At 42.3% G+C, this 21,737-nt stretch overlaps 1 protein-coding gene across 1 annotated transcript in view; it reads right to left on the minus strand.

The window, feature by feature from the left end:
- The window catches only part of PRKCH (protein kinase C eta), a 199,735-nt gene that overhangs the window by 126,730 nt on the left and 51,268 nt on the right, over positions 1-21,737 (minus strand). Inside the window, exon 2 of the mRNA XM_016198227.2 lies at positions 12,106-12,169. Coding sequence (XP_016053713.1) covers positions 12,106-12,169 — 64 coding nt within the window. The remainder of the gene's footprint in view (positions 1-12,105; positions 12,170-21,737) is intronic.

Below are 21,737 nucleotides of genomic sequence, written 5' to 3' on the forward strand. Positions count from 1 at the left end.
ATGTCACAGCATTTTTAAAGGCTCTTAAAAGTCATTTGGGGTTTTGTAAAGTCTTAAAGGATCACACCAAAGTGATACACTCTGCTATGTGGGTTTTTTCCTATGTGTTTTCTTCAACTAGCAAATCTCCCAATTGCAAAACTTTCCACTCATCAAATTAGACATGATTTAGGATACAACAGGGGTGTCCAAACTTGGCCAACCATGAGAACTAGCCAAGATGCGTATAAGGAATCTGTATCCCTGGCCTCTTCCTCAGAGATTCTGATTCAGTCTGGGGCCTCACAATCTGTATATTTCAAAATTTTTAAGTGATTCCATTGTTCTAGAAGGGATCCTCTCTTGCCATCTTATAGTTTTTGAAGGTCCTGTTTTCAGTACTTGGTAAATTCCGATCTAAGGACTCAGATAATGGAAGTGCCCTCATTTACAAGAAACAGGAAGTATTACCAAGACTCAAGAAGATAAACCTCCAAAAGGTATATACTAAGTCTCTAAAATGTGCCCAGACTGAGCTCCAGCCTATTTACTTCCCCAGGTGTTTAGCAGACATGTCACTAACATTTATTAAAACTTCACAACAAAGATAGCTCCCACCATGTTGAAGAACAGAAGAGTCCAGCTCAACCTAAATTTTCTGACTGTGTTTAAGATGAGTGAGGTGCGCAAACAAGAATAATTTCTTAATAACCGTAACTAGAATTGAATTACAGCTAATTACATTTAGCAATGCATGGACTTGTTATATATCTCCAGATAGACTGTTTGAACTTTTAACGCTTATTAAGCTGTGTAATGGATCCTAATTAAGCTTAGAACAATAAGAAAACACAGTGGACTTCACAGAACTTGGGAAAGTCCTCATGTTAAACTTAAAATCGTTTTTGCTTTAGCAACTTATATTAAATCATTGGAAATGGGAGGAATAGTATGCTCTTCAGGCCCCTACCCAAAGGGGGAAAAAGATTATGTTCAATCAACCGAATGGTATCAAATATAGGTGAATTTCACTTAAGTGACAAAGGTATGTTCCTGAAAAGGAAAGCGATATCAACAGGGTGCTGACCCTGTGCCTACGATGCTGGGCACCTCCCCAGGAGCTCAGGGCTCAGCCACGGTCCTCGCCCTGCTGCAAACTCTCACTCACCAACCATGCTCCCCCTTCAGGTCTTTTATTACTTTTCTCTTCCCCCAGACAACCCTGTGGTTCACCCTCTGTCTCCCTTCAAATCTCTGGCTCAAAGATTTGAACAGAACAGCACACATAGCCCTCACCTCTGTCCCCTTAACCTGTCCTATTTTTTTCCATAGCATTTACCACTTAGCACATTATGTTAATTTGTCTAATTGTTTACACCTCTGCCCACACACCAAACTTTTAGTTCTGTGAGAATAAACCAGTGACATTAGTAAGTACATGCGCACATACACACAGCATCATACATTACATAGTGTTATACATAAGTACTCTGTGTGTGTATACATAGGAAGTGAGTTCTCTTGACTCCCTGGGCCTAGTGGTGATCATTTAGAAGTATTGCTCAACCCAGTATATTTTTGTAACTGAATATAAATTCATAGGGGAAGCAACCAATTTTCTCCAAAACAATGTGAGAAGTTGCCACTTAGAAAATCTAAGGCAATTTCTGACATACACAAAAAATGTGTCTGCAACCCTAGGGCACTGTGTCTGCTCCTACCCTCAACACGCTCTCAACCTCTCGCAGGGGGTCATCCAGCACCGGCTTGAGACCCAGAACAGAAACCTCAGACACCAGGATGAAATCATGATGCTGAAGACAAGTTTCAGGGGAGAAAGGAAGAAACAGGTCTTCCTACCTTTTTGTATGCCCAATGACACAGGGCATTATTGGAGAAGACCTAATAGAAGACATCACTATAACTGGCCTGGAAAGCAGAACCTCGCTGTCTTGTCCATTTGAAACAAAAAGGGGAGAGAGATCAGGAGTTGCTGGGAGACTGAAGCATAATGAAAATAGGCTCTGAAGCAATTAATCTTTCTATCAAAAAATTAAATCATTTCTGTTTTACCCAAATCTCAGTTCCACTGAGAGAACACCCCATGAGTGTAATTTTAACTAAAAAAAAAAAGCCTGAGAAAATTAATAAAGTCAGATTCTGCATTTTGCAAGAACCTTTATTTCAAAGTGAGTGAGGCACACAAGTGAATCTGCTGATGCTCAGTCCGTAGGTCTTTGAGCTATTTTTGAGGTACAGCTTTGAGTGCTTATAGCTCTGACCACTTGCTCAGAAGTATTGCCACGACCTTGTTCTTTTCAAATAAAGCAAAGGTTTAGCATAAAGCTACCAGAAACAGGCATCTTTAAAGTTAGAAACCACCAGAGCTTCTGGGTTGTTTTGGTGTCACTTCCTGACCTTCCTCTTTTTATGAGAAAGGGCTTATAACAATAACTGGCTGAAAAAGTACACTGCACGGTAAAAATGATTAGAGAAAAAAGGATTACAGTTTCAAAAAAGGATTACAGTGTCTGTCGCCTGTATCACCTGTCGTCTATATAACAATCAGTCCCCAATATAACATACACTAATATTTGTCAGTTACTTCTCTCTGTGGTCACTAGAATGAAAGGTGTCGGACTTCTGGAAGAAAGATAAAGGGAAAGATTAACCTAGAAATTCTAAAAGTAATTTGGTTTCAGCACCCTTTTATAGTCTTAAAAATTGAGAACTCGAGCCCTGGCCGGTGTAGCTCAGTTGGTTGGACGTCAATCTGTGCACCTGGGGACTGCTGGTTCAATCCCTGGTGGGGGCTGTTCTTTCTCGCTCTCCCTTCCTCTCTCTCAAATTCAAAAAAAAAATATTTTTTTAGTTGAGAACTCAAAAGTTTGTTTTTTGTGGGTTTTCTCAATATTTGCCATTATTAGAAATTAAAATTGAGGTATTTAAAAATATTTTTTCATTTAAAACAATAACAAATCCATTGTATGTTAACATAAATAACATTTTTATGAAAGATAACTATATTTTTCTGAAACAAAAATGTGAGAAGAGTGGTATTTTTTTTACAATTTTGGAAATCTCTTTAATGTTTGACTTAGAGGCCAGCTGGGTTCTTTATATCTGCTTCTGTGTTAAATCTGTTGCAACTTTGTTTTAGTTGAAGAATATGAATAAAATCTAGCTGCACACAGAGAGTAGCTGAAAAAGAGTGTTTTAATATCTTTTTCAGAAAATTGTGAATATTCATTGATACTAAATCAAAACTCAGCAAGTAGTTTCTTAAAAGTTAGTTGCAATGTGGAATCCAAAACCATAATCAATGAACTTTTCATACTCTGCTACAATAAGTCCATTAGTCTGTCTCATTCTTTCAATGGATCCTTGACTCATACATGATTCTGTAACACCTTATATGGGTCATTTTGAAAATACGCATTCATTGAGTTATTGCAGATCTTCTTCCAAACACTGACATATTTTACTAGACAATATTAAAACATCACAATTGTTCATTAATACCAACAACAGACTCATGAGAAAAGTCTTTTTTATGTATTGGAAGCTGACAAGCTCAAAATGGTGGATATAAATTTTCCAAAATTGAAGGATCCAATTGTGTATCATTGGCATCAAACAGTCATAGTCGTTTACCTTGAAATAACACTCATTTTTTAAAAAATCTTTATTGCTGGGAGCGCTACATTCATTCTTAATATCTGACAAGTTGCCAGGTCTCCATAATTACAGTTTGTCATTCTTTCAAGTAAAAATGGTGTTGCATGGGCGAATGGCTAACTCCGCTAACAACTCCATCATACAAGTTTTTCCTTGAGACCCAATAGTTTTCCAGTAAGTGGAATTGCTTTACGCATAGCTCCCATTTTGTCACACAGAATATTATAAAGTAACAACATTCAAAATGCTTACTGCTTCATCAAATATATTCTTAAGTGAAACTGTGGTTTTCTTTCTTTCCCTGCAGATTGTATGGCAATGAAGACTACACTGGCTATAGCTACACTGATGACTATACCTTTCGTGCCTTGATTGGTTCTAAGGTGCCAACGGTTTTACCCACCATTTCTTTTGCACCATTGGTGCAAAGGTCAACACATTTGAAAAGGCAAATAACATCTTAACATTGTAAGGGAAACAGTTTTGAATAACAGGCCTCCTGAGAATGTCTCCAGAACCCCCAAAGTCTGCAGGACCATACTTTGAAAACCAATTAAATTCTAAACAAAACCACCACTTCAGAGTTTTCAGTCAATAATCAATGAAAGTAAAAGTAGTCAGGATGATACTTGGGGTATAACTAGGCAAATATAGCTATCATACCCCAAGCAGAACTCATTTATTTAATTTTTAATTTCTTCTGCGTTCTAGCAGAAGGTCTGCATTAAAAAACCCTACTGATGATTGCAGTAAAACCTCAGCAAATCTCAAGCTCACTCTTCCCAGAGCTCTCTGAGCCATGCCTGATATCTGAGAAGGTGGCACCTTTCCCAGGTGAATGTCAACCCTTAGGTTTAAGAAAGAGGGACCCGAGGGAAGTCTTGCAAAGATGCATCATCCCAAAAGGCAACAAAACTCTGAGAAGGATGGGATTATACCACTGAGAGGACAGTTTTTTTGAAGGTAGAACAAAGAGAAAACACAAAAATGCCTCCCAGAGAGATGGATGACCTAGAAAAATCTTGGGCCTCAGCACCCCAGTCTGAGCTTGTGCGTGGGTCCAGCATGGACGGCAGCAAATCTGAGCTGCACTCACCACATGCAGACGGAGCCTCACATAAACCTCAGAAGTTGGTTGTGGGGAGCAAAGGAAATCATAGATGGGATTCCAGGAATACAAAGAAATAATCACTTGCAGCGCAAGAGCCCACCCTGCTACCAGAAGAAAAATAAAACGAGGACTACTGCTGTCACTTGCTAAATTACGGTCTCTGGCCCTCAGAAACCTTTTAACGAATACGCTGGCTGTTACAAAGAGGAGCAGGCACACCATGACAAGGGACAATGAGCCTTAATCCTTTAAAAATATCATTTCTTCTTTTCCCAAGCAACCAACCGAGTCTTCTCCCCTTCCCTCAATGCCTCTTTCTCTCTATCCTAGCCTGTCTTCAATCTGGCAGTCATTTCCAGTGGTAGCCACAGGACTGCTTAGGCCAACAGGAAAACTGATGTGATCACTCATTCCTCAGGCTGAATATACCAAAGGAATAATTTTTATTATTTTTTTTAAAAAAGCTAAATTTTAAAAATTGTATCAGTAAACTGTCACCAGGCTTGAAACAGGAGGAAGGGACACCGAAAATGAACTGCCATCACAGATTAATCTTTTTCCCCTTTAAAAATGACATGCCCTGTGAGTGTCAGGTCCCGTGAGAAACCGGGAGCTGCAGCTTTCAAGCAATAACACGTTTCATCTGCCTCGGTGCATGTGGCCACAGCGATGCGGCAGAGAACATAATTACTTGTAAATCAGTGGTTTGACACAGGAAGCAGGAGTTAAAAACCGAGGCAGTGGTGCCATAAACAAACAGAATCTTACCCTGCGCCTTTACCCGCACCCCTGCGAGAGGGGGAGCAGCAGCCGAAGCTCCAGTGCGCTCTCCGCGTTCCCCTTGGGAGAAAACAGGCATTGGCTCCAACGAGCGTGTTAAGGGTCTGAAAGAAGGCGGGTAATTCCAAGTTTCAGCAGAGTTTTCTAGACACGGTGCACATCCACAGATGACAGGTGCCTTGTCCAGCCGTGTTCCCGTTTGTTGAGTTCTTCCCCTCCCCTCTGAAAGCCGGCGCAGAGCGCTTCAAGTTCACTTGGAGAACCGGGGGAAAAGCACGTGCCCACAGAACGTTTGTCTAGCTATCTTCGCAAAGATACTTCTACCATGAATTCCTTCGATTTACTTCATTCTTTTAGGGAACTATCTTAAAGTTAAACTTTGCAAGTGCAAGATGTTATGTAATTGTTAGTAAGAGAAGATTACTTGTCGCTCACTGTAAGTGCGAACCTGATGTTGGAATGAAGGGAACGGTCTTACTCAGCCCTTCCTACCTGCAGTTTCTGACTCATAGCTCAGTGTTTATTTGGAACTTTTAAAAATCTTTCTGAAGTGCTTTAGTCATTTGCAATTGTTAACTTGCCTCTTTTTAATACTTTAAAATTGGGAATTAAGGATAAAATATATACAGACCCCCCCCCCCCCAGCTTTAAATTATGAATGAGGGTAAATGACCTGGGTTCGGAGTTAAATCATCATTTGATGTCATAGAGACAGCCCAGATTCTGCTTTTTGTCTAAGAAATAGACATTTTTAAAAATGTGTTTATTTTAATTTTCACTTCTTAGTAGACAATTTCCAACACATGCAAAAGTAAACAGAATGGTACAATAAACCCACATGTCGCCCACCTTCACCAATCAACTCGTGGCTAGTCTGGCTTTATTTGTACACCACCCCTCCTCCCACCTCTGAATTATCCTGAAACAAATCTCAAATATCATAGCATTTCATCAGTAAATATTTCGAAATGTATCTCTAATAGATGTTCTTTTTGTTTTCAACAACCGCAAAAACCACAATCACACCTAAAGAGCATTAATAATTCCTTAATGGCATCATGTATTCAGTCACTGTCGCTATTCCTCAGCTGTCTCCTGGGAGTTATTGGTTTTACAACTTGTGTTTGAATTGGGATAAAATATGGTCTGTATATTAAAACTGGCTAATATGTCTGGCTTTTGTTATTTTGGTTTTCCCTCCCTCTATTTCCTTTTTCTTCTAATTCTTGGTCAAAGAAACCAAGTCTCTTGTCCTATAAAATTTTTCCACAGTCAGTATTTGGATGAGTACATCCCATGGTATCATTTAAAAAGTTCCCCTGCCCCCTGTATTTCCTCTAAACTGGTGGTAAGACCTAGAAGCCTGACCAGATTCGGGCTCCATTTTTTGGCAAGACTGCCTCACAGACGGTGTGCTGTGCTTCCATTAGGAAGCACTTAACGTCTGGTTTTCTCTCTGTGGGCCAACCATTTAAATTGGAGGTACCCTGAGTCCAGGCAAACTTCACTGATACAAACTACATTCTCTCTTCAAATCTTCAAATCTTACACCATATTTCTTAACAGCATAACAACAAGCCAACATCATTTTTTATTTATTCTCATGTGAGGAGATAGGGCTCAACCTTATTTCTGTCGTTTCTTTTCCAATGAATAGCAGTTATGAATTTAGTTCGATGCATTTTCATCAGTTTAGTTTATTTCAGGTTTCCCCCCCCCCCCACTTTACTCTTCCAGGTAAAAACTAGTCCAACATAATAACAATCATAAACAGGGCCAGATTCTGTCATTCTGGCAGTGTCGAGAGGTTGCCTTAAAATCCAAGTCTGTTTCATCGCCATAATAAATTTCAGCTCCATCAGGTGGCAAACCCAGTTGTTAGCTCCAGAAAGGCTTAGCCAGAATGAAAGAAACAGCGGCATGAGATGGCTTTTTCAAAATAATAAATCACTTCAACGGTGTCTACCTCAGCAGCTGTGCTTAGGGGAATTCTGCTTCCGATCAAGAGTGATAGCACGTTTCTCAAAATGAACAACGGCCATGGGTTTCTGACCCAGTTGACAAAGTTTTGCCTTCAGCTCTGTGAGGGACTTCCACAAAGGCTTTGGCTTGTTTTCTCGTAACTCAATGAAGAGCCCTCCCTGTAAGATTCTGAGCAGGTGTGACCATTCTTCTAAAGCTAAACCTGCACACAGCATACAGTATCCTCCAACTCAGAAGGTACTACAGTTAACATCAATTCGAACGTTAATTTTCAAAGCCTTTTATGTTCCATCTTTCTTCAGACTTCATTATAAAGCTTTTTGATGCCAATTTGGAAGATGTTATACCATCTGGCGAGATAGTCCGTGGCATGTGGTAAGCACTCAAATATTATTGAATGAGTAATGAATATATTAACAAAATGGGCGCTCATTAAGTAAACCTTCAACATAGCTTGGGTGACTTTGACAAATTATAATCCATGACCCAGAGTCCTTAAATGCTGGTGCTCCACAGAGTTCTGCTTTGGGTCACCTTGGTTTTTTCTCTAAATCTTTCCACTGGATGCCTTTGTCCATGTACCTGGCTCCCATGGACACCTACAGCACTATCTTAGGCTCAGATCTCTTGCCAAACTCAAGGCTCTTATTTCCAATTCCTCCTAGATGTGTCCACTTGGGTTTCCACAAGCACCTCGAACTCCACTTGTCTGATGGAAGTCATCATCTTCCATCCCTATGTTTCTACCCTGGTGAATGACTCCACAACATCATCTGGATTTCGTCTTCTTTATCCCTAACATCTAACGAACTGACAATTCCTGCTGGTTTCACTACATATACACAGCTGTCCCCTCCTCCCCACCCAACCCCACAGATTCCAACTTAATTCAGGTTCAACTAATCTCAACCTTAGACAACTTTAATAGTCTCTTAAAGGCTCTCCGCACCCTTGTCTCCTCTTATGTTCTAACAATACCCTCTAATGCCTTGAACCCACTGCTACCAAATCAGATCTTTTTTTTTTCTCCACTTAAAACCCTTCACTGGCACCCCATTACCTCTATTAGCCTCAAAGTAGTGTGACCATTAAATCTGTCATCTAACCTGGGACCCTACTGAGGGTGAGATGTGGTATCGTTCATTGTTACGCTGGTACTGTGGGCAGACTCTCCTGGGCAAACTTCCACATAAGACCCTCCCATGTCTCTGGCCCCATCTCCTCTCCACTCCCCCAGCTTCATCATCTCCCCACTACTTTCAGTTTCTGGAATCTGTTACTGCTCTCTCACCTCTGTGCCTTTGTACAAACTGCCTTCCCTCCTGACCTATCTTCCCCTCCTGGCACATTTCGATTTATCATCAAACTTGCTTTAAACTACACCTCCCCTGTGAAGCTTTCTCTGAAACCTTCTAGTTGATCTGATTACATATTCCCTCCGGCCAGCACCATGTCTTGGACTTATTCCCGCACAGGGACATGAGCTCTGCACCGCTCTCTCCTACGAGCTCCTTCGAGAAAGCCTGCCTGGTTCATGTTCATCTCCCCGGCATCTATGATGACTCAAAGGTCTGCAGCCAGCAGGCATTTCTTATGTCATTTCTCAGTCATGTCTTACGTTTAAGAAAAACGTTTTGCCTTTGCTGCTGTTTCATCATAACTTTAAAAAGATAAGAATATGAGACAGGATAACAAAAGTAGGCATCAGTAGCTCCTAATATCAGTCGTGTATATCAGAGACCACAGCCCCACTGAAGCAAATTCGTTTTTAAAGGAGAGCTTAGGGATTGTAGAATCTGAGCTAACTGCAAAACTCCTATAGGAGGCCATTAAAGGAAAACAGGCATGGAGATAAGCCGTTATACTAGTAACTGTCCACTAAATTCTTGTGGTGTCTAGTTTAAAATAAAGCCAGTGCCCAAATGAAACACACCCGCTGAGTATACACAAGGTCCCAGGCAGGGGTGGGGAGAATGACAAGAATCTTGCGGCCACAACAATAGAAACAGATAAGAACCCAACTAGTGTACCTTAACAGTGCACTCTACAGTTTGCAAAGCATTTGCCTACACATTGTGAGCTATAACCTTCAAAACAATCCTGTGAGATAGATGCACCCTGAGGCTCAACCAACATTTCCTGAGCTTTGACAATCCCTCCAGGGTTCCCAGGCCAATGTCCCTGTCGTAGCGGAGACACACCAGGCGGGCCTGACCTCATCCTGCTCTTTACGTGAAGCCCTTCAGTATCCCAGATGGGAACTAGAGCACCAAGTGTTCTATCAGCCAACCTGTCGCTGTGGGGCTGGGGATAGTCTGGGGTGGCTGACAGAGCGAAACAAACCAGGGACAGTGAAAAGACCTCAAACACAGAGCTACCACGTTACTGTCTTGAAGAGTGAAATACAAGATTCAGGACTGCCAAGCTGACTGGAAAACGAGCAGAGAAATCTAGAAAGGATGGGGCCACGGAGGAAAGAATTGCCCAATCCATAAACCCCTCGTATCTGTGGTCTTCCTAAACTGTGCACGTGCAAGGGCAGCTCGGAGACGTCCAGGAAAAAGCAAGAGCTGAAACCCTGAAAAAAACACATTGAGGGTTCAGCTGTTTCCCACTTGAAACCCCAGCTTTCCACGGAAACCCCAAATTGGCTCTACCTTATGAGTAAAGGCTGTCCTGGGACTATGGAATCTGCCAAAAAACTAAGAAAAAAAAAATTAAAAAGTAAAAATCTCACCCTAAGAAGCCTTCATAATTTTAAGGTAACAGCCAGTAATGTAGCTGTCTGCTAGAAAATAAAGAAGAAAGAAGAAAAATCACATGATCACCTCAATAGATAAAGCATTTGTCAAAATGTAAGTCACTCTTAATTTAAAAAAACAAACAAACAAACAAAACTATCCAAAAACTAGGGCTAGAAAGGAACTTCTTCATGTGCGATAAAGGGCATCTACAAAATGCATGCAGCTGAGGCCATCCTTAACGGGGAGAGTAAATTCCTTCCTCCCAAGATTGGTTATGAGACAAGGAGATCTGTCCCGGAAGCCTCCAAGCACAGTAAGAAAGGAAAAAGATATAAACCATAAATATTAGAAAAGAAAACTGTCTTTGTTTACAGACAGCATGACTATTGACAGAGAACGTCCTAAGGCATCTACAAAAAAAGATGACTAGAATAAATTTATTAAAGTAGCAGAATACAAAGTCAATATACAAAAAAAAAAAAAGTTCATTTCTATATACTGGTAACAAACAACTTCAAAATAAAATTCCTATCACTCTGAAAGTTCCCTCCTGTCCTTTCCCAGCCAGTCCCTTGCGGCCAGAGGCAACAAATGCCCTGTTCTGCTTTGTTTGTTCACCATACATTAGTTTTGTCTGCTCTGAAGGTTCATGTAAATGGAACTAACAGTACATTCCCTCGTGTGCCTGATTCTTCCCCGCAGCGTGCTTTCTGAGATCCATGCACACCATCTTCTCTCTCAGTGTCCTCTTTGAGTGCTGCGTACGCCTTCCCTTATAAATGTCAAACAGTGTGTTTACCTATTCTCCTCTGGATGGACATTTCAGTTTTCCTCGGTTTGAGGTATTACGAATAATGCTTCTATAAACATTCTTGTACATGACTGTGGACATACACTTTCATCTCTCGAGAGCAAATACCTATCAGTGGAATTGCTGGGTAACAGATATAGATCTAACTATACAAGGCCCTCTCAAATGGTTTTTCCAAAGTGGTGGTGTTCTGCTCCCACCAGCAACGTAGGAGAGTTCCAATCACTCCATGTCCTCGCCAACAACACCTACGGTCAGTCTCTTTAATTGCAGACATTTTGGTGAGAATAAAATGATACCTTGTGGTTTTGCTTTGCATTTCCCTGATGTTAAACACTTCTTCATGTGCTTATTGGGGTGGGTGTTGGTTACACAGTTGTAGAATTTGTCAAATCTCAGACTCTTTATTTCTGATCTGTTCATTTCACCGCACAGTAGAGACAAAAGTTACACACAAATTTTTTACTGTGAGGGGTAGGGGTAGGGGGTCAGCACCCCTAACACCCGTGTTGTTCAAGGGTCAACTCTCTATACATTTTGCCTCAATTTAAAAAAATTGGGGAGTGAGAGCTGGGGGTGCTACCAATGGAAGAGAGACAATCACTTCAAAGACAGAATGAGATATAAGATTATAAGGAAAAGAATATGATCCTTATATTTTTAACACAGTCATGGGCAAACTGAAGAGTTGGCCCCAAAACAAAACTCTAAAGAACAATTTAATATTCATGAACTAAAACAGGCAAGAACCAATTCAGCTGAGGTGACAATAAATAAAAGCAAAACTCAGCAAGTTAAATAAAACAGGTGATTGACAGATTTAGCAAAAATAGTTAATCTGGCAACCTAAACCAATACACCGTTAGGCAACGAAACACCTGCTGGCCTAAATTAAAACAGGGAAAGTTTTAAAAAACATCTTTTATAAAATGCTCTTTTATAATATCCATGATAGAAATTCCTACTGAGTATGGACCAAGATACACGTATACCAGAGACCATTCAAAATTCATTCTTACCTTCAGTGAAACTCCCTGTAAGGGTTATTACTACAAACACTTTCCCTTCCGGCTCCAGATCCACCTAGAAAGAGAGGAAAAAATTGTATGTTATATTCTAATTTTAGAATACTTTTTGTGAGCTTCAAATATTGTCACAGAGAGGTCTAAATGTGCAAATCACAGCCATAAATCAGACCTAAATCTTTCATCAAACAGTAGAGGGGCAAGAATCAACTGAAAACACAAGAAACCGTACTGGCTGAAAAGTAAATCTAAAAGTAGTAACAGTTCCTTCAATGTTTCTCTCCTCTTGAATTTTATCATCTCTCGTGTTGGCTCTCATGATATCAAGAAGCTCCCTGAACCCTGGCTGGGTGGCTCAGTTGGTTGGAGACTCATCTCATACACCAAAAAGTTGTAGGTTCGATTCCTGATCAGGGCATGTACCTAGGTTATGGGTTCGATCCCCCATTGGAGAGCATACAGGAGGCAACCAATCGATGTTTCTCTCTCATATCAATGTTTCCCTTCCTCTCTCTAAAGTCAATAAAAAATACATATTTCCAGTTGAGGATTAAAAAAAAAAAGAACCCATAAACTTGGTTATTGTTTTGAGATATCCGTCTTCATGCCATTTGAAAGAGCAGCATTTTATTAAACCAAAAGTATATGGACTAGAGAAACAATGGCAACATATAAGGTAATGAACAAATGTGACATGGTCAACTGCAAACTTTTAGTTTATAGGAAGTAAAACGCATAAGGAGGGGAGTGCTCCATCTCCGTCTACACCATTTCCACCTGAGTGCAGGTAATCTCCAGGAAGCACCAGGGAAAGCAGCCCAGGAGTATCAATGTGCCTTAAAATTCTTATCTATGAACTGAGATATCAAGACGCATATTCTGCAAATGAGGCAGCTTCAAGTCGTCTCAGTAGGTCCCATCCTCTGAACTCGCTCCAGCTCCTCAAAGACCTTCACACAGGATGGCCCGAGGATGGGGCAGCACCCCCATATCCGCTCTGATTACACTAGCCCAGATAGGCAGGCTCTGCCCTCTTCATGATGGTGCTAACCTTGAACTACCCATGAACATCTCTAAGCCTCAGATTGTAAGATCATTTTGGACCCAAATACATGAATTTACAATTGTCCTTAAATGAAATCTTGTCAGGTTCAGCCCATTTCTGCTGTTGGCCTTTCATCTAAGAGAGAGAGGGGTCCAGAGAAGTTGAGTATAGATATGAATGGCCATTTCTGATAGAATATGAAATTTAAATAAGCGGCTAATCATGTGGTATGGTAGAAAGAGCCCTGAACTAGACCAGGACACAGACTCTAGTTGGACTGCCACAGCTGGCTCTGGGCAAGGTTCTTCACCATTCCAAAGTTTCACCACTGTCATCTGAAAGCCCATGGTGTCATTGTTCAGCATTTCTGACATAACTGCCATCAAATGATCTCAGAGAGCATTAGCAGTACTATTCACTGTACCTACAAGTAACAAAGACTGGGGGGGAAAAATGCATTGACCTTACCCTAGCTCACCACCACATACTTTATAACACCACATCCTGATCACATACTTTACAACATAAAAGTCTATTTTGTACTGACTCAGAAAACTTTACCTAACAGCAGCCTATTCTTACAAACCCTTTCGCTGCATAAAATCTGCCATCGATATGATTGTCACCCTGTAAACCACCCCCGTGTTCAAAACAGCTAATTGCATTACAACTACTGCTAACTTAACTCTACCCTCTTAACTGTCTTAATACCACATGTGAACCTTTATAAAGCAGGCTGAAAATAGAGCTCTCTGGAGAGATGACTAAACAGGATGTCAGTCTCTAATTGTCTCACTCTCTGCCTTAACTTGTTTCAAGTAAAAAATATGTTATTTTTAAAAGCCACTCCCTCATCTTCAATATTAAAGGCCTGGCAGAGCCACATACATTCAACCTCACAACATAAACTTCTGCTGGCCCAGAAGGAGCCTCTGTCACCCCCAGATAGACTGCCGGGAGCCCAGTCTCTGCAATCCCCCAGCCCATAGCCAGCCGATAAACTCTAACACTGCTGTCAGGGCCGGCAAAGAAGGTCACTCTGCCCGACAGTCAGGGGCTGTGCTCACAGACAGCAGGGCATTCCACCACTTAGAACCAGGACCTTCCACAAGCAGAACAGGTTTGCTTCCGCATTTTTCTTTTTGTTGTTGCTGGTTTGGATTTTTTTGCTTCCACGTTTTTGACTCCTGCCACCATTGTGGAGGAGAGCCAAACTTGAATGCCATCTTCAAGCCTAGTCCATTTGAGATCTCTGACCTTAGAACAGGGTTCTACAAACAGCAGGTTGAGACTCATCAGTGGGACATGAAAGCAATAGACTGGGTTGCACCCAACAGGAATTTGTAAGTAGAATAAAATGGAACAGAAAATATGAACCTGTCAAGTAGTAAAAGAAATATAAAGTACTATGTCAAATCTCCTTTTGCAGTTTTGTATGCAAGTAGAAGGGTATACTGGGTTTTAATGTAAAAATGTATTCACTGCTGTCACAGAGAAAGTTTGAAAAATATGGCCTTAGAGGTTATCTGTTTCATCTACACAGTGCTGATGGCCTGTTGGCATCTATTCATAGTGGCTGCTTGGATACCCCCAGTGACAGCCAACTCACTACCCCACAACTGGCCTCCTTTGTTTCTATAAGCCATAGAAAGATCTCTCTCTTAGAGCAGAAATGCAGCCACCAATAGTTTCCACTCATCAACCCTAGTTCCATTCCCTACGGCTGTAGTGGATAGTTCCTACAGAACGGCACTTCAGCTTTGAGAACTAGCACTCCCTCACATGGAGCCCAAGTGGTTCAGCTGGGATTCCACCACTCACTCGAGTGGACACGTGACCCGGGCCTTGCCAATCAGAGCACTGGATTCCTCCAAATGTGATGACTGGCCTGGAGCTGACACATGCCCTATATGTGGCATCTGAGTAACTCCCTACCCTCAGGAACTGGTTCAGGTTTGGGCACAAAATCAAAGTAGGTCCAATTAGGAATCCTGGATCTACAGAGAAGAGGCAAGATCTCCCTTCCAAACGCCTTAGCATGGCATACAGCCCTGCAGTGTCCCCATCATCCAAACATATACAGCCTGTATCGCAGCCTCTTTTAATAACCTGTAGCCACTTCAAGGAGGCATGTTATTTTATTTAATCTGAGAGATCAACAATACAGGTTATGGGTAAGGTAGCATCCTGGGGAATATACTCAAAATTGTGAAAAAGATACATTACCCGTAAGGCGTATTGCCTAGTGATTTGGGACATGTAATCTTTCTGGACGGAAAATCCTTTCCTCTCTTTTTACCTGTCAAACTCCTATTTGTCCATCAAGAGGCTCGACTCAAACTCACCTTTACAGGGAGTCCTTCCCAGACCTCTTTCAAATAACTGGGCAACTCCATACCACTATGGAGGCTATCGCTAGAATCCACATCATGTTGGAGTCATTATGCCCTGTCCCTTAGGACCCTGCCTTGCACATAAGAAAATGGAAATGACCTGTTGAATGAATGGGTAAATAAACAAACATGGACATCTCAAGTAGCTTCATGTAGGACATGGTTTTCTACTCCACCATTCTGTTCAGTTTTCTGCAGATACGTCCTAATTTCCCTATACCCCCAGTAAAGAGTGAACAGGCAGGTGTACCCTGACCTTCACAGGGGAGATCAAGATCATCACCAACCTCAATCCTGACAGTGCCGGTGCCCTTTACTGATGCAGCTACGGGCTGCATGAACACTTTGAGAAGCTCCAGTGATCCAACCTGAGTTTGCCATCAACTAAAACCTTTGTGTGTTTTCTATGTGCTATAATATAAGGCCATGCTTCCCACATCCTGTGCAGCAGTCTGGCCCCAAATCCTAAGAGCTTTGTACTTTTTCTATAGAACTTCAGCTTGCTGTTCTAGACTCCAAGGTTTGATGGATCCCAAATCCAGAGGTTCATTCACTTTCCTCCTCAGCTTTATAAGCTCTAATCAGGGCCTAAGTTAGCCATGTCATCATTTAAAGCAGGAGAGGGGAACGTCCGGCCCGCAGCCCTCGAAATCATTTGGTCTGGCCCAGCCAAGGCAACTGCAGATGGGACTCGAAATTCAATAAATCTAAGAGCCTTTCTCATAGCTAATTTTTAAGTTGATAGTTTTGTATGGCCTGTAAATGATGTTATAAATATCCAAATAGCCCTTGGCAGAAAAAAGGTTCCCCACCCCTGCAGGCATTGTTGATGGGACTGAAAAATGGTACCATCAATTTGGAAACCATTTGACATTTTCTTAAAAAGTTAGCTATATACCTCTCTTTTGAGCCAGCCATTTCCCTCCTAGGTATTTACTCAAGAATAAAAAAGGATATGTCCATACACAGATACATACACAAATGCTCACAGGAACTTTTTAAAGACGTGGTATAGCCCTGCCAGGTGTGGCTCAGTGGTTGAGCGTCGACCTAGGATCCAGGCGATTGGGGTTCGATTCCCAGTCAGTGCATATGCTGGGTTGAGGGCTCGATCCCCAGTCGGGGGCCTGCAGGAGGCAGCCAATCAATGACTCTCTCATGATTGATGTTTCTATCTCTCTCTCTCCCTCTCCTTTCCTCTCTCTGAAATCAGTAAAGATATATTTTTAATAAAAAAAGACGTGGTATAGCCATACAATGGGATAGAAAATGGAATAAAAGAATGAGCTGTTGATACATGCAGTAACATGGGAGAATGCGGAGTGAAAAATACCAAACAGCAAAAACAGTACATTCTGTCCAGAAGAGGCAAACTAATATACAGTGGCAGAAAGCACATCAGTGACTGACTGGGGGCAGGGGCAAGGAAAACAACACAAGTGGTAGGGAGGGATGAAAAGGGGGCACGGGAGTGCTAAGACAATGAAATGGAGAAAGAAAACTCCTTTTAACAAACGGTACTAGGACAACTGGATATCCACATGCAAAAGAATGAAGGGAGGCCCCTACCTCACACCATATGTAAACGTGAACTCTAAATGGATCACAGATCTAAGTGGAAGAGGTAAAAGTATAAAACTCTTAGAAGAAAACAGGAGTAAATTTTCCTGACCTTGGGTTAGGTGATGGTTTCTTAGATATGACATCAAAAGTACAAATGACAAAAATTTAATAGACTACATTAAAATGTAAAACTTTTGTGGTATAAAACAAACAAACAAACAGCATCTATACCTCACTGCCCAAAGTGCCACTCTCATCAGCTTTTCCTATCAAGCCTTTGGTGGCTTCCCATCACCTTCAAAATAAACTCACTACTCCACCTGGCTTTCTGGGCCACCTGAATACCTCTCTTGCTGCCTCCCCACTAAGTTATCCAAACCTCATTTTCAAATTTCCTTTCTTTAAACCTGCTTGTCTAGTCAGGCCTCTCTCCTCACTATCGCACAGCTACACCTTTGCTCATGCTGTTGACTCTGCTTGGAAAGACTTTCTCTCTGCACTTCACCTGCCCATTCATTCAAGCCTTTACTGAATTACTCCTAGGGCTGGGATCAGTGCCAAGTGCTCAGGATTCCCAGAGCAGCTCCCTGGGGCTGCGGGTGGGATGGGTAATGACTGCACCTGGCGGAGATGACGCAGCCACCCGAGCTGAATAAAGGAACTTCTGCCAGGAAGATCCTGACATGCACATTGATCCCTCCAGTCTCAAAATTCCTGTCTCGATTATTATCTTACCGTTTATCTATGCCCTTGAACAATTAGATAAAATTTCATACACCTCATCATCTGCAATAAGCTCCATTCCAGAGGGATCTGACAATTTTATATTCCCCAAAGGCCCTAGCAGAATTCCTTGAACCACATAAACATTCCACAAGCTTCTATAAATTTGGTCTAATGAGTTGAACGGAAGGTCATTTGACCTCCTCATTTGACCTCCTCAATTTCATCACCTATTAACTAAGAATGATAATATTTTATCACATAATAGTATGTGACAGCACTTTATAAAATATTAAGGCACGCCAAGATGGTCCCAAGGCATACCAGGAGCATATGGGCCACACGGCCCTACTGCCTAGGAATCATACTGCTTGACCTGCCTAGTGGGTCTCCATCACTCCCTCCTTCCCCACATACACCCCCTTAGCCAATGTCTGCTTTCCCTTGGCATCACTTTGCAGAAGTTGGGCAAAACGTTTATATTCCTAACTCAGTCTCTTTGTCCATGAAATGAGAGGACTGTCTAAAAACCTTTCTGGTTCTGATGCTGCATGATTCTAAAAAGGCTTGGATAAAAGCCTGTACATGGGACTCAATGGACTCACTTAATTAATTTAATTTACCTTTGTAAAAGGCATTAGAATTGATCACAGACAGGAAACTTCTGGCTACTTAATATTCATTTCAGCCTGAGATAAGCAGGGGGATCTAGCGTATTAAAAGAAAAAAACCAATCCTTTATTTGGGCAAAGGTAGAAGGTTCACCTAGAATCCATGGGCGTTGAGCCAGACATCTGTGAAACTCATATCATAGCCCATCTGTGATGGAGAGGTGGCTCAACTTTATAGCATTTCTAAGTCTTGCTCTAGGGATAAGTAACAAAAGAACCTAAAACATGAAACATTTCACGATTCTCTCCCAGCTGAAACCACCAGGCTTAAAAATCAGAGTTCAAATTCCTAGAGAAAAAAGTTTCTTATAGGATTATACCAGTAAGACACAAGGAAGCATGTGACTGTGCTCTTTAATAACACAAGTAACAGCTACTATGTCTTGAGCTCATCAAGATGCAGGAACCCTCCTAGGTGCCCGACATTATTTCTCATCTTCACCACCTGCAAGGTAAATATCACCAGCACCATTCCATAGACAGGACGATGGAGGCTCAGTGAGGTGACGGAATTGACTGAGCTCACCCAGCAGTGAAGGCCAAGCCAAGATCCAGACTCAGGGGAGGTCCTTCCAGGCTGCTGTGACTACATCTGCCTGTAGGTTACTGCAGGTTTGCCCGCCACCCTCTGCTCCACCCGAAGCCAGCCTGCCTGGGCTTCTGGCATGTCGGGTCATCATATTACCCATCTGCCCTGGGAACTCGGACAAGACTCGTGCCATCGGCACCCGAGGGTGCTCCCTGCCAGATGCCAGCCCTTGGTGTTCCAGCCTCACCTCCCCACCTCCAAGGCCAGTGGGAGGGGCACCAGGCTGACAGTGTCACCTGATGGCTCTCAATAGGGGCACGAGACAGAAGCTACTAATCGTGGCAAATGTGTGCTGAGGCTGGTGAAATTCAGCAGGCAGCTCAGGTCCCATTAGTCACCTGCCTAAGGGACCCAAGTCAGTGTCATGTGCTGTGGGAAGGAATTTAAAGGAAAAGGCAAACTCCACGTTCCTGTTAATTTTTTATTTTTATGTCTATGACATCAGACAAGTTTTATGGGTTAAAAGCACACTAAGAAGTACCACAGATTCAAACCTACCAGAAAAAGACGATCAGGCAGAAACTGAACAGAAAGGTGAGGCCTACCAACTCTGATTGAAGTATAAAGCAAAGGAAAACACTCATTGTTTTAGGGGTTAAATTCTCATCTTGCCAAATCTGCACCCAATGTGTGGTCAGATAGAAAGGTGGGGAAAGAGTCTATGACCCCAGCTCTGGTGGTAGGTCATCTGGCTCCTGCACTTAGAAAATGAAGGAAGGCTAAACCTTTAGGTCATTTTCGTATCTAAACTCTGTAATTCCAAGTCAGAAACAAGTTTCTGAACTCCACAGAGCAAGGAAAGACATTTGTAGGCTACTAAAGAGTCTATCGCCCACAACAGCTCTTCCCCACCCCTAGAGCTCAACATGACCACAAAACCAGTATAAATTTAAATTCAGAATTATTTCAACTCAGAGCCCACTACCCCTATGTTCTATCATTTAAAAGGTGTATCATCTGGCAAAAGTAAAACTCTTGCATTAAAATTAGTTTTTCAATGTTTCTCTGCCCAAAATGAAAAATCAGGAATAGAATCCAGATTGGATATCTCTGAGGACTAAAATATATTCTCTCTGCCAAGGAGAGGACTAGAGATAGGCAAAAATGGTCCACTGGACGTTAGAGTACTGTGTGTGTCTCAATCTTCACATCAGTGAAAATGCAAGTTAAATGAAAGGATGCCTAAGGCTCTTCAAAACACTCCACCACAACTCCCCCCTTTACCTCCAGAACTAAGAAGGCGCTTCCCTTCTGCTCCAATAAGGTGTCCCCAAGGGCCTTGTGCGCAGCAGACTCCAAAGGGAGGGAGGAACCGCAGTAACTGTTTTCCCTCTCCATACTGCATATCCCCCACATTAAAGAACATTTAAAAAGGCCACTTTCTGCCCTGGCTGGTGTTGCTCAATGGTCAGAGCATCAGCCCACAGACCAAAGGGTCAAGGGTTCGATTCCCGGTCGAAGGCACGTATCTGGTTTGCAGGTTTAATCCCCGGCCCTGGTCGGGGAACGTGTGGGAGGCAAAACAATCAATGTGTCTCTCTAACATCGTTGTTTTTCTCTCTCTCTCTCTGCCCTTCCGTCCTTCCCTTCCACTCTCTCTAAAAATCAATGGGAAAAATATCCTTCGGTGAGGGTTAACAGAAAAAAAAAAAAAAAAAGACCACTTTCTTCATGATCTCATGCCTTCTCTTTTCTGCTCCACAGGTCCCTCCAGAAAGAAGGCTACTCTGCTAGGATGGGGTATTAAACAAAAGGGGCAGGTGGCCCTTGGGCCATGAAAGGAGGTAAGGAATGTAGTTTACAGTCACCCTCCTGCTTGGCCTCTCGCAGCCCCCTCCTCCTTCACAGCGCCTGTGAGTTGCCCCACAGCGAGCCTCCTTTGAGCGGAAATTCCCAAAAGAAAGGAGAAATAGGAGATAGTCCAGTAAGTTTTACCATGGATGCTAAGCTACTTTTCTAGGGTAAACACAGGTATATATCAAATATTTGCAATGACATAATTATTCCCTCCTGCTCTGGCCTCAACCTTTTAAATTGAAGATGTCAGGTTTAAAAAAAAGGACATCGCTTCCTGAAAGCAGCCTGAGGTGACCTCTGAAAGTAGTTCGCTGTTCACCTGACCCAGAAAAGCCCACAAAATCATGCAAATCTGGAGGTTCAAATCTTCGCGTTCACTTTAGGAACGCTCGTGAAACCGCCCAGGCCATCAAAGGTATGCATATCTGAAAAGCCGCCAAGTATCTGAAGGATGTCGCTTTGCAGAAGCAATGTGTGCCATGCGTCATTACAATGATGGGTGTGCCCAGGCCAAATGGTGGGGCTGGACACAGGGTCAATGGCCCAAAAAGACTGAATTTTTGCTGCACATGCTTAAAAATTCAGAGAGTAATGCTGAGCTTAAGGGTTTAGATGTAGATTCTCTGGCCGTTGAGCACCTCCAGGTGAACAAAGCCCCCGAGATGCGGCAGAACTTCCAGAGCTCATGGGCGGATCAACTCCCACACGAGCTCTCCCTGCCACATTGAGCTGATCCTACTGAGAAAGAGCAGATTGTTCCCGAACCAGAAGAGGAGGGCACAGGAGAAAAAGATATCCCCGAGGAAACCGAAGAAGCAAAACTTATGGCCTGGAAGTAAATTCAG

This window comes from Miniopterus natalensis, chromosome 1 (genome assembly GCF_054644295.1).
Source record: "Miniopterus natalensis isolate mMinNat1 chromosome 1, mMinNat1.hap1, whole genome shotgun sequence".
Taxonomy (NCBI): Eukaryota; Metazoa; Chordata; class Mammalia; order Chiroptera; family Miniopteridae; genus Miniopterus; species Miniopterus natalensis.